The sequence below is a fragment of the Orycteropus afer genome, unplaced genomic scaffold, assembly GCF_000298275.1.
Source record: "Orycteropus afer afer isolate SDZICR_OR568_19922 unplaced genomic scaffold, OryAfe1.0 scaffold00057, whole genome shotgun sequence".
Classification (NCBI taxonomy): Eukaryota; Metazoa; Chordata; class Mammalia; order Tubulidentata; family Orycteropodidae; genus Orycteropus; species Orycteropus afer.
Window position 1 is genome coordinate 12,016,605 of NW_006921644.1, and position 12,704 is coordinate 12,029,308.

The following is a 12,704-nucleotide window of genomic DNA, read 5'->3' on the forward strand; positions in this document are numbered from 1 at the left end:
GCCTGCTGGAGAGCCCATCTGCTAGGATTTAAGCCCTAAAGACCCCACAGAAATGAGCTGAGAGTCTTCTCCCCACCTCTCTGACGCCACACTCACAGGTCTAGGTGCAGCCTTTCTGGAGGACTTGGGGTACAGCCCTTCACACTCTTAATATGAATTTGTTTGGTGTATTTGTTTCCTCCACCAAGTGACTCAGATTAACTTATCTGAATGGAGGAAAATGACCCCAGGAAAGTTGGCCACGGAGCAGAAAGACAGTCCGGGACATTTGGGGTCGGGTGAAGCTGCCTAGGAGGACAGGCCCAGGTAGGGGGCTTCAGGCAGTCCCAGACGAGGGGCCCTAGGAACAGAAGGGGCTTCCCAGGGCCCCTCAGAACTGGGAAGCGGGCTGGCCAAGTTGGAACAAGCAGGCATGTGTGGACGCACCCCATGTTTCCAGGTTACTGCACCCCCGGCATGGTCTGTCTGTCTGTCCATCTCTCTCTGGCTCCCTCTTACTCCCACCGGGGAATCGGTCACTGAGTCTGGCAGGAACCTCTCCCTCGGCCATCTGAGCTGAGGATCCCTCTCCTAAAGGCCAGGGTTTATACCAACTACAGCTGCCACCACCTCCATGGGAAGCCACCAGGGCCCACGTGGGCTTCCTACTGGGGACCACCCAGCCCCCAGTGCACCCGACTCACCGCTGTCTTTCTCTTCCAGGCTCCGTTGGGACCATGAGAGCCAGCTTTGCTGGGGCCCTCTGTAGGTTGAGGATGTCCATGCAGCCCACCCAGCCCATGCCCTGTGGCCCCCCACAGCCCCGAACTTCATCCTAGCATTGAGACGGAGCGGCCATGCCAGGGGAGCAGCCCCTTGGGGTGCCACCCCTGCCCATGACTGGACACCTGCAGCCCTGCTCAGCCTCCCACGACTCGGGGTGCCCCTCTCGGCCCCCCAGCGAGGACAGCGGCCAAGCCTGCAGGACAGCCAAGGGCACGAGGGAGGTGGGTAGCAAGGCCCAGACCACAGAGCCCCCACAGGCCCCACCAAGGCAGGTTGGCAAGGCGGAGCCCAGGACCTTGAGTGGCAACCCATGGCGGCCCAGAAAGGGGGGCAGTCCCCGGGGCCCCCCCGGAAAGGCCCACACCCAGACACAAGTCCGGCCACTGGGCAGGGGGCACAGCGGCCCCCAGCAGTTATACAGGCTGAGCATTGCCAGCACAAAGGACAAACGAGGCCTGGACAAAAGCCCCGGGGGCCCCCCGCCTGAGGCCCTCCTCACACCCAGCCTCCTGAAGGCGGAGGTCCTGCCTCAGCCCGACGAACTCAGCTTCCAAAGGTGCTTCTCGGAGACCCCCCCCAGCTTTACCTCCACCGACTATACCTCGCCCAGCCCCACCCCCGGGCCCCCGCCCCTGAGGGCCCCTCGGTCCCCTGGGCCCAGCCCCAGCAGGCCCACCCCCTACTCAGAGTTCCTGGTTGGCGGGGCCGACTCTTGGCCTCCTCCTGCAGAGAACAGGTTCCCTGCTGCTAGTTTTGGGGTCCCCCTCACTGACCCTGAGCCTTCTCCCAAAGGCAGTGGGCCCAGCCCCAGCCCCAGGGCAGCCTCCTTCCAGTCGCCCTTCCTGGCGCTGCGAGGAGAGGGCTCGAAGCCCTTCCCCGTGGACACGGGCCGGCAGCCCCGCACTGACGATGGGCCCGTGGGGTTCGCCTTCCACCCAACTCCAGGTGCATGGCCAGAGGGGTCGCTGGGCACCAGCCCGACCTACCCGCTGCCTGCCCAGCAGCTGCCCCAACTGCTGCCCTGCTACCCGGGCCCGGCCAGCAGCCTCGATACACCCCACAGCTTCAATGGGGCTCTTCCCAGTCCTGGTGCTGCCCCCCATACCCCTAGCCCCTTTCTGGCCAGTCTGCACAAGAGCCTGACCCCAGCCCTGCCCGAAAGGCCGCCATCAGCACACGACAGTGCGGTGAGTCCGAGGAGGGCCCCCAACCCTCTGCCGCCAGGGCACTTCTTGGGCAAAGCCTATAATGGCCCCAGAGCCAGCAGCGTGGCCACCAGCCCAGGGCCTCTGGACAAGGAGCTCGTCACCCCTGGGCGCACGCCCACCCCACGGCCCCAGCTGTGGGAGGGGACTGGCGAGGCCCTCCCTCTCATTGAGCCTGCCGCAGCCCCCTTCCCGGCTGCGCCCCCAGTGAAGGCCGTGTTCTTTAAAGACCAGAGGCTCTGTCTCCAGCACAGCCCGCCCCTGCCCTGGTCCCAGGTGCTCCCAGCTGCTGGGCCCGGCCCCACCCCGATGGAGCTACTGAGCCAGCTGCCGTACCCCACCGGAGCCCCAGAGTGGCCGGCCAGCAGCCAGGAGCCAAGGAAGGGCCCAGGCACGCCCACCAGCAGCCCCCCCGGGCTGTTTCCTTACAGTGGCCGGCAGGACACCAGTGCCCAGCCACTGTTCTTTGGGGTGACCCCACCCCAGGCCTCACCCCATGGGACCCCTGGCCTGCCCCCGCCGAGAGGGGTGGGCGCCTCCCCAAGTGAGTCCCCGCTGCCCTCGCCCGCCACTACTGTGGCCGGCAGCAGCTCCTGTTCATCCCTGTCCCCGCTGTCCGGCAGCCCGGCCAACCCCAGCTCAGAGGAGAGCCAGCTGCCAGGGCCACCTGGGCGCTCGACCTTCTTCCACCACCCCACCCACCCCCAGGAAACCAGCAGCCCCTTCCCGCTCCCTGAGCCCCTGCCCACCCACCCCGTCCACTACCAGTCGGAGCCGCCCAAGGCCTTCCCATTTCCCACGGAGGCGCTGGGGCCTGACGCGGCCTTCGAGTGCCTGCAGGAGGCTCCATTTGCCGGCCCGGGCCCTGGCACAGGCAGCACGGCGCTGGGGGCTTTCCCCCGGGAGCCACCTCCCTACTCGGCTCACCACTTCCCGCTAAGCAGTGCCAGCCTGGACCAACTGGATGTGCTGCTGACCTGCCGGCAGTGTGACCAGAACTATAGCAACCTAGTCTCCTTCCTGCAGCACCGGCAGTTCTGCAGCCTACTCCCCAGGGCCCCCGAGGGCCCCCCACAGCCCTCCGTCCCCACGCCCCCAGGGCCGGCCCCGCTCAGGGCTCTGGCCGACGTGCCCCCCCCAAGCCTGCTGGGCCACGCCAAAATGGCCGGCTTCCTGCTGGACGGAGATGCCTCCCACAGCCTCGCTGCCCCCTTGCCACTCCCGGCCTCGGACCTGGACCTGGATGACGTGGCCAAGCTGGACAGCCTCATCACCGAGGCGCTCAACGGCCTGGAGGACCCGTCAGACACCCCTGAGATTGACAGCAGCTTCATTGACGTGTTTGTCGACGAGGACCCTGTGGGGCCTAGAGTCCCTGCCGCTGGGCAGCCCCCCAAGACCAGGCCAGGGGCAACTCCGGACCTCAGAGCCCAGCCCCTGCTCCCAGCCACGGCATCCACGCCAGAGCCCGGTGGCCCTTGCCCAGGGACCAGGGGTTGCAGTGGGCCTGAAACCGCCTCCCAGAGCCTTGCACCTCCAGAGGCTGATGGAAGCGGCCTGGCTGGGCCGCCCAGGAGGGGCAGCAAGCAGCTCCAGTTGTTTCGAGAAGGGCTGGGTACGCCCCAGGGGCCCGGCGGGGGCTCCAGAACCATCTGCCTGAGGCCCAGGAAGAAAGACGGCGGAGCCGAGGCGCCCCGACCCCCAGCACGGGACCTCCGGCCCCAGGCCCCGAGCCCCGGCCCCCTGCCCGTACAGACCCGGAGCTCCGGGCGCCTGCAGCCAGCCCGCAGCAAGCACAGCCGGAGGAGGGCGGCCCAGGGCGGCCAGTGGAGCAAGGAGCTTCTCCACAAGGTGCTGCAGCAGAACGGGCTGAACAGGCGGCGGGCAGGCCGCGGGCGCGGCGGCCACGGCTCCCCAGGGGCCGCGCGGCCCCCGCCCAGCCCCGCCGGCAGCAGCCTCCGCCAGTTCGACTACACCTCTGAGTCCGAGGAGGACGATGGCCCGGGGGTTCCACGGCCGGCAGCCGGCGCCAGAGGCCGGCCCCAGGGGTGGCACCGAGGAGAGAAGAGGAAGGACGCTGGGGGGACCCCTAGCCCCAAAGACGAGCAGGACCAGCAGACACCCAAGAGGCTTGTGAGGCAGAGGGCTAGGGTAGACAGGAACCCCCAGGCCCCAGGGTCGCTGGGCGCGGCTACACCAAGCCCTCTGCAAAGCCCTGGGCTCAGAGAGTCCCATGGGGAGAAAGAACCCAAGGGGCCCAGCAGAGAGACCCCCGAGGAAAACCCCCCACCACTGGGCTGCTCCCAGGAGACCAAGCACACTGAGCTTGCTGGAGAGAACCCCCCTGGCACTTCCCAGCTTCTCCGAGAGGTTTGCAGCCTGTCTCCGGGCAACAGTGTGGTAAGGGGCAGCAGCCCAACAGCCCCACAGCAGCCCCAGCCTGGCCCAGAAGACACAGGCCTGCCCCAGCTACCAGGAAACCTCACCAGGCTGGGGCCGAGGGGCCGCATCCCACCAGCAGGGGCAGACAGCCAGCCCCCTAGGTGCCTGCCAGAACTGCCTGTGCCCACCACCAGTGCCACGGACAATGCCCACTCTACACCCAGCACCCAGCCTTTGAAGAGCCACGGCCTGGACTGGGGGCTTCCTCATGAAGGGGTCCCTGTTGCTACAAAAGGGCCCCCGCCTGACAGAAGCTCCCCCAGCGACCTACTCCTTGGGCCCAAAGAGCTGACCAGCCCCTGCGGCAAGCCCTTAGCTCCAGATGGGCCAGTTGGCAGCACATACCTTCGCCAGGACAGTCTGGGCGCTGATCCCCTAGTGCCAAAGTCTCCCAGGAACACACCGTATCCCACTGAGACAGATCCCAGAGACGTGCAGTCCCCACTGACCTTGGAGTCCACCTCGCTCTTCAGTAGGCTGCCCGTGGATGGCTTCGACCCCCCACTCTATGACAGCCTGCTGGCCAACAAACAGGAACACCCACTGCTCACCTGTGCCGACCAGCCCCCGCAGAGGCCCCTGCTGGACACGCCACACCCTGCCTGTGTGCCCGAGAAGGACTGGCCACTGCCGGAGGAAGTGGCCCCTGGGCTGCCCAGCCCCGTGGGCTGCTTCCCTGACCTTCCAGGGGAAAGCTGTCCTGGTGAGGGGCAGGTGGCACCCAGGACGCCCCCTGCACAAGGAAAGAGTCAGGAGGGCATGACCACCTCTGTCAGCACCTTGTCCGAGGAGGAGCTGGAGATCAAGTGGCTGGTCACCGAGCTGGAGAGCCAGCTGCAGACAAGCACCGTCAAGCACCAGGCCCCTGTGCTGCTGGACATGGAGCCCACGGGTGGCAACCCAGGGAGGGCGGCACACCAGCCCCCCATGCCGCCCACCGGCCCAGCCACCATGGCCCAGCAGGACACGTTCCTGGCAGACGGCCTTGCTGGTCCTGGGAAATCCAGTCCAGGTCAGGATGGCTTGGAGGCAGCAATGGCTCCCGTAGAAAGGGCCCTAGGGAGCCCCCAGGGGTGCTGGCCCTGCCCAGCCCCCGGCCCCCCTGGGGTGGTGGCCCTGCATCCTGGTGGCCAAGAAGACACGGGATCTGTAGCTGCTGTCGGCCCCGCTAGGGCCAGCTGTGCTGCTCAGTCGCGCCCCCAGGACCAGAGAATGGAGCCCACCCAGGCAGAGAAAGACAGCGGCATCCAGCTGGGCGGCAAGGTGCCTGGCCCCCCCCAGACGGTCTGGTCCTCCCGGGATGCCAGGAGCATCACAGAACGCAGTCCAGACCAAGAGCCCTGGTCTCCTGGAAGTAGTCGGACCACCAGAACACACCCCAGTGGGGGGGCCCTGCTGCCACAGCCCCCAAAGTGGGGAGGGGACCTGTCCCCAGAGCCCCCTGAAGCAGGGGAGCCTTGCCAGGATGCTCTCAAGTCAGGGACGTGCAGAAGCCCTGTCGCCCACTCAGCACCTGCTGTGACAGGTCAGGGTGCTGGGGGTGTCACTCTGGGGGCCATGGCCCTCTCTGGTACCGGACACCGCAGTGGCCCCCAGGAACGCCCAGCGGGGAACAAGGAATGTGAGCCAACGGAGGTGCATTCGGGTCCAGGGCCACGCTCTACCCCTGTGTCTGACGCTGGTTCCGGGAGCGGGTCCCAGGCCTCGGCTGCCAGCCCCTTATGTCAGCTCCAGCGCCTGGCGGCCAGAGCTGCGAAGAGTAAAGATGGGGCCCAGTGCGATCAGCACAGGGAGCCCTCGGGTCCCAAAGGGGACTGTGTGGGCAGCGAGAGTGTGGCCCTCAGCCAAGCCCAGAGCTCTGAGAGAACTGTGCAAGGGACAGCTGGCCCTGCAGTAGCCAGACGTCCGCCAGGGCCAGAGGCAGATGGACACCTGGGCTCACTCGGCCAGGCCAAGTTTCATGTCCCAGAGCCCAAAGGCCAAGGCCAAGCCAGCCAGCTGCAGCCAGAGGGGCAGAGTCCCCCAGAGAAGCTAAGTGAGTTCACCATGGCCAAGGCCAAGCCTGGAGCCACCCTGACCAGGCACGTTGAGGGGGTGGGTAGGCTCAGACAGCTCGAGGGAGGCGGGGCAGCCTGGCACCCTCCGTGGAAGGCAGGGGAGCCCCTGAGTCCCATCGCCTCTGACAGGGAGGCCTCGGTCCTGGCCCCGACAGCCACCCATGCCCAGAGCAGACGTGAGGGCTGCCCTGTGGTGAGGGTGGACGGCTCAGGCCATGGGGAGCAGCTGCTGTTTGCTGGGGGCAGCCCAGTGTGCCCCGTTGGGGACCCAACCCACTGCAACCCCACACCTGCTTCTGCAGCAGCCCTGGGCCCCTGTGGCCCTGAGCGCCTGACCCAGGAGGAGCCGCTGTCTGTGCCTCCAAGTGCCACGGAGGCCCGAGGAGAGTCGGGCGGGCTGCACCCAGCACCTCCATCCTGTGAGGACCCACCCTACCCACAGTCTGTGCCAGCCCAGGCACCCACCGATGCCAGGGCTGAGCAGTACCTGGCCACGACCCCACCAGGCAGGACAGGCCTCTGGGCCCCCGAGGGAGGCCTGGCAGACAGCAGCCCCCTAATGGACGCCCTCGAAGGGGCCCACCGTGGCTCAGACTTCACCCCTGCCCATGGGGGACACTCCCCTGACAGCAGCACTCCCAGAGCACTAGAAGATTCCGGGGAAGAACAGCCGGCGGGGGGCCCTGCCCCTGAGGCCCCTTCTCCCCCCGCAGGAACCATCTCCCCCGGAGGGACCAACAGGGCCCCTGGCCATCCCAGCCTTCCCCCACCATGTGTTTTGGAGGCGGCCAGAGGGCTCTGGACACTGGACCGCAGGGTTACATCCCCAGAGCCCCACTGTCCCTCCTCAGGCCCCGAGGAAGGCCAGTGTGTCATGGCCAAACCCACAGATGCATGTCCTGTGGAAGCCACAGGGCAGGATTCCCATACGTGCCTGGAGAGTGGGGTGGAGGCTGACGGCGAGGGCTGCTGGGAAGACCCCCGGATCCCTGGCACTGGACACTGTGGCTCCCCTTGGAATCACAGACACAACCCCCGCCAGGCACCTGGGGGAGACCTTCTGTGTCCCCAAGAACCCAAGCAGAAGCCCCGGTCCTTGGAGCATGGCCAGAGGACGGCCAGGTCCAGCCCAGGGGCGCCCCCTGTCACCTGCGAGATCTGCCACGCTTCCTTCCGCTCCCGGCCTGGCCTGAGCCGACACAAGGCCAGGAAGCATCGCAGTGGCCGCTCCCCAGCCTGTGGGGCCGTGCTCCCCAGCCGGGGGACCCCAGAACCCACAGCCAGCACACCTCAGACCTCCGGAGTGAAAGGCCCCAAGGCTGCAAGCAAAGAAAAACCAGGGAGCAGGCTCCAGGGGCCCAGCCTCACTGTGCGGCCACCCCCTGGCCCGGGCTCCGCTGAGGACAGGCCAGGAAGGGAGATGCCCACGGAGGCCGGGCAGGGGCTCAGGGCTGTCGAAGCACCAGGCCCATCACCCCACCCTGAGCCACAGACCCCAGGCCCGTTCAGCCAGGGGACAGACATGGCGCCTCGGGCCCACAGACCCAGGAAGACCAGCAAGCTGCAGAAGGGTGCGCCCCATCCCAAACTCACGGCGCCCAGAGGCGCCCAGAGACAAGGCAGAGAGCTAGGGGGCTTCCCCAGGGACTCGGGGATGAAGTCCAGCCCCAGAGGGAGGAAGGTGAGTGTGGGGAGGTTCCAGAAGAAGAGCGAGGCTTCTGACGCTGAGGAGAGCCGTCCTCCGGTCACTCCTGACCACCTTCCAGATAGAGCCGCCTTGAATCCATCCAGTGCAGTTGCCAGTTACCCGGCCAGGCCGAGCTGCTGCCTCTCACTAGAGGGGGAATGGGAAACAGATGGCGGGCAGCCGCCACGCACCACCTCACCGGAGCCAGGCGTGATGGGGGACACGGATGGAGTGGGTCCAGGGGCGGCGGCTGATGAAGCGACACGAGCCCGGAGCCCATGGGGAGACCTGATGACCGCCCCTCGCCAGGCAGGGCAGGATGCAGCAAGTGGGCTTTGGGGACCCAGAGAGCCGAGGACAGGTGGCACAAAGCCAGCACAGGCATCCAGGGGCGGGGCTGCTGGTGACAGCAGTGGGGCCAAGAGCAGCACGGGGGAAGGTGTGATGGGGGCACACGAGCCCCCCAGTGTTGAAACGAGCAGCCCCCCCGGCTGCGACCCCCAGGGCTTCTTGGGCCACCCAGAGGCTGGAGACCACGACACGGAGCTCCAGGCTCAGGTGTCCGGAGCCTGCAGCCCAGGTCTCAGGGGACCCCTGGGCCCGTTCAGTGACACCGCCTCATTTTCTCAGCTCTTTCCTCTGGGCAACCCCTTGACTCGTAAGAAGAACCCCCGAGTCTATGGGCAGCGCCGTAAGAACCCAAAGCTACCGCTGCCCCCAGAGCCATGCAGCGAGGTTGAGGGGCCCACCACGCCATGCTCCACCCGCCTGCCCACAGACCCGAGTGACTACGGCTCCCCATGCCTGTCCCACGAGGAGCCCTGGGCGGACGAGGCCTTCCTCGTCAACGGCTTCTTCAGCAGCAAGGTGCCTGGGATAAAGCCTTGGGCCCCCAGCTCCAGCCTGTGGGCCCTGGGGCAGCCCGAGAAGGGGTCCACCCCTGCCAAAGAGGCACCCTCTGGCCCACGCCCAGATGACCTGTCGGAGGGCCTCCCTGAGCTGCACAGGGTTCCGGCCGCCTGGCGAGGCCTGCACCTGCGGGCTTCGCCCAGTGAGACCTCCACCTCTTTGGGGGAGATGAGCCCTGAGCCCCCCAGCCTGGAGCGAGAAGACGCTGACAGCGGGCCCCCCGGCAGTGCAGGCCTGCCGCCATTCCCAGCCCTGGATTTCGGAGTGCTCAGTACAAGGTTTGAGGTGCAAGACCTGTCCCTTCTGGGGCCCTGTGAGGACCCCGGGGGACTCCCTGGGACCAGCCTTCTAGACCTTCAGGCTGAGGTGAGCACGCAGGGCCCACAGGGCCCAAGGCCGGAGGCAGCAGGGGGGAGCCCTGGCCAAGACCACCAGGCCAGAGCCAAGAAGGGCCCCTATAAGTGCCGCGTATGTTTCCGGCGCTTCCGAGGCCTGGGGGAGCTGGGCCTCCATAAGCTGGCCCACAGCCCCGCGCCGCCGCCCACCTGCTACATGTGCGTGGAGCGCAGGTTCGGCTCTCGCCAGCTGCTGCGTGACCACCTGCAGGAGAAGCATGTGCAGAGCAAGGCGGGGCTGTGGGCCTGCGGCATGTGCCTGCGCCAGGTGCCGGACGTCTGGATGTACAACGAGCACCTTCGGGAGCACGCCGTGCGCTTCGCCCGCCGGGGCCAGGCGCGGACGTCTCTGGGGGACCTGTCCCGCTGTTTGGAGGAGGGCAGCACCATTCCACGCTTTCTCGGCAGCGTCGTGGGGCAGGCTTCCCAGCCCCACGGGGGCCAGCGTGCCAACTCCAAGGCCAGCGCAGACCGCACAGAGGCCCGGAGAGGGATGACGGCGAAATCCAGGGCTCCCAGGGCCAGCCCTTCAGACAAAGATGGCACCTTGGTGCCAAGCAGTGGCTTGGTCGGCACCAAGGACTTGGGCGAGGACAGTCCACCCAGCCTGGTTCCATCCAGCTGCACCAAGGCGCCGCCCAGCCTGTCCCCCAAGCCCTGGTCCCTGAGCGAGCCCCTCCTCAGAGCCGTGCCGGTGCACGCAGACTGCAAGGATCCCTCGCGCCACTGCCACCACTGCGGGAAGCAGTTCCCCAAGCCCTTCAAGCTGCAGCGCCACCTGGCGGTGCACAGCGCGCAGCGCGTCTTCCTGTGCCCCCAGTGCCCGCGCGTCTACGCGGAGCACCGCGAGCTGCGCGCCCACCGCGGCCGCGAGCACGGGGCGCGCGGGGAGCCCGAGCGGCCGCCCACGCCGCTCTACGCTTGCGAGCTGTGCGCCACGGTCATGCGCGTCATCAAGCGCTCCTTCGTCTGCAGCGCCTGCAACTACACCTTCGCCAAGAAGGATCAGTTCGACCGCCACGTGGACAAGCACCGGAGGCCCGGCCGGCAGCCCTTCGCTTTCCGCCCCGTGAGGAGGCCAGGGGCCCCAGGGCAGAAGACTCCAGGCCTCGAGGGCTCCACGCCCAGCAAGCGGCGCCGCGTGGCAGTGCCTGGCAGTGCCCTGGGCCCCGGCGTGGACAGCCCCCACTCCCCGGGCAGCAGCCCCACCCCAGGCGCCGTCTCCCTGCCAGCCCTGCTTCCACCCTGCCCAGAACCGGCTTCCACCTCTGCCCAGGAGAAGCCCCAGACCCAGGAGGGGCCCTTGGAGCCAGAAGGTCGCCCAGTGGGAGTGGGTGACCCACCGCCTGACCGCCAGGAGCTGCTACCCCCGTTCCTGTCTCCTTTCCCGGCGCCCCCAGCTGGCAGCAAAGGTGGAGAAGAGGATGGAACCCGCCCTGGCAGCCCCTTGCCCCTCTGCCCGACCGCTGTTCCTCCGGGGCTGCCCCTGGGCCCGCTGGGTGCAGGAAGCCAAGTCGCAGAGGAAAATTTGGCGCCTCCTGCGTCCTCCAGGAAGCGCAGGACCCCAGCCGCCCCCCGCAAGTGTGCCCTTGACCCCTCCCTGGCCCAGAGAGAGAGGCAGGTGCCCAGGAGCCACATGCTGCCCAAGGGGGGTTCGGGGGGCGCTTCCCCCAAAGGGGATGCCAGCAAGGCTGGGGGCACCCGGGGTTCGTTGGAAGCCAGGCCAGCGATGTCTGCCCCAAGCAAAGTGCCCGTGTTTCCCACGCTGCCCAGGAGGGCCGTCCTGAGCCCTGCTTCTGCAGAGCCGCCCCAGGAGGCTGAGGACAGGCCTGGGCCCACCTCCCCCAAAGCCAAGCCAGACCCCAGCTCCCAGGGCGCTGGAGACGCCCAGCACAGCGCTGCAGCAGGGGGTGGCAGCCAGCCCCAGCCGGCCAGTGGGCTGCTTCAGAGTGAGACAGCCACCACCCCTGCCAAGACCCCCTGCCTGGGGCAGAGCCCCCCACCAGCCAGGCCCCCTCCCCAAGCCACAGCCAGAGGCCACAGCCAGGGGCCCAGGGGAGCCAGGGAGCAGGGGTCCCGAGAGAGTGTGGGGGGCTGTGGGGGGAAGCGCAGGGGCCGTGCCCCAGGCCCCACTGGCGGTGAAAGCACGGGGGTTCCAGGGAGATCCTCTGCGGCGCCTGACAAGTCCCCCCGGAATCCCCGGAAGCAGGCAGTCCCAAGGCACGTGCCCCCCACCAAGCCCCGAGCGAACAGCCAGACTCCCCAGCCACCGCTGCAGCCCCTGGAGCGCCAGAGGGAACCTCCGGGCCAGGGCCTCGGTGGCTTCCGGCACAGGAGGGAGGGGCTGGGCATGGCTGTCCCTAAGAGGAGGCTCCCTCATGGGCCCCCCAGGAGAGGCAGTGCTGTCTCCCCCTGCCCCTGCCCCCTGCGCACTGCTGAGTCCCAGAGCCACCTCCTCAGCCAGCTTTTTGGTCAGAGAGTGACCAGCTTCAAGATCCCGCTCAAGAGAGACCCCACCGAGTAGTGTGCACGGGGGTGGGGTGCGAGACCCCCTCGCCCATGGTGTGTGCGGGGGCGGGGTGGGGGTGCGAGCAGGAACCCGCTTCGCCTTTCAGCACCACAGCCCCCAGCCCCGGGACAGCTCCCCTGGTGGCCCTCCTCCCTTTGGGCCCCTGACTCAGTGTGGGCTGGTGCCAGGGCGGCATCCTGCGGGTGTGGGGCCGAGAGCCACGCCTTCCTGCTGCAGGGGCCGGCCAGGCAGAAGCATCCTTGGCACGGAGCACCTGAGGGAGCAGCCCACCCGCCCCAGGGGTGCTGGGTGGAGAGCCCCGAAGGGCGCAGCTAGTGGGAAGGCTGTCCCTTCAATGTTGCTGCTGCTGCTGCGGCTGCTGGAATTCCAGTGGTCTTAGAAACCAAACAGGGGCCTAGGAAGGTGGTCCCGAGGCGCCAGGCCCCCCCACACCACACCCTGCAGACCACTGCCCCCAGTGCACCATGACCCCTGGGACCAGGCTCCCACATGGCACGTGGGGACACTGTCCATCCACCACCACCCAGCAGCTCTCCCTTCCTGGGCCCCCAGTCCCCACAATTACCCATCTTGAGTATCAGCGATTTTACCCTGAAGTTTCTGGTGCTATTTTCATGTAATGTGAATACACGCCTCCTGGATGTTTTTTGACTGGGGGGTCAGGAAGGTTAAAAGGGTCAGGGATGCTCCAGGAAGATGGACCATTACCTGCGT

General features: G+C 67.6%; 1 protein-coding gene across 1 annotated transcript; it reads left to right on the forward strand.

Moving 5' to 3' along the window:
• The first annotated feature begins 836 nt into the window (after positions 1-836).
• ZNF469 (zinc finger protein 469) lies at positions 837-11,984 on the forward strand. Its single transcript, XM_042780728.1, has one exon. It carries the CDS (start codon positions 837-839, stop codon positions 11,982-11,984), a length of 11,148 nt encoding a protein of 3,715 aa, XP_042636662.1.
• Positions 11,985-12,704: the final 720 nt, after the last annotated feature.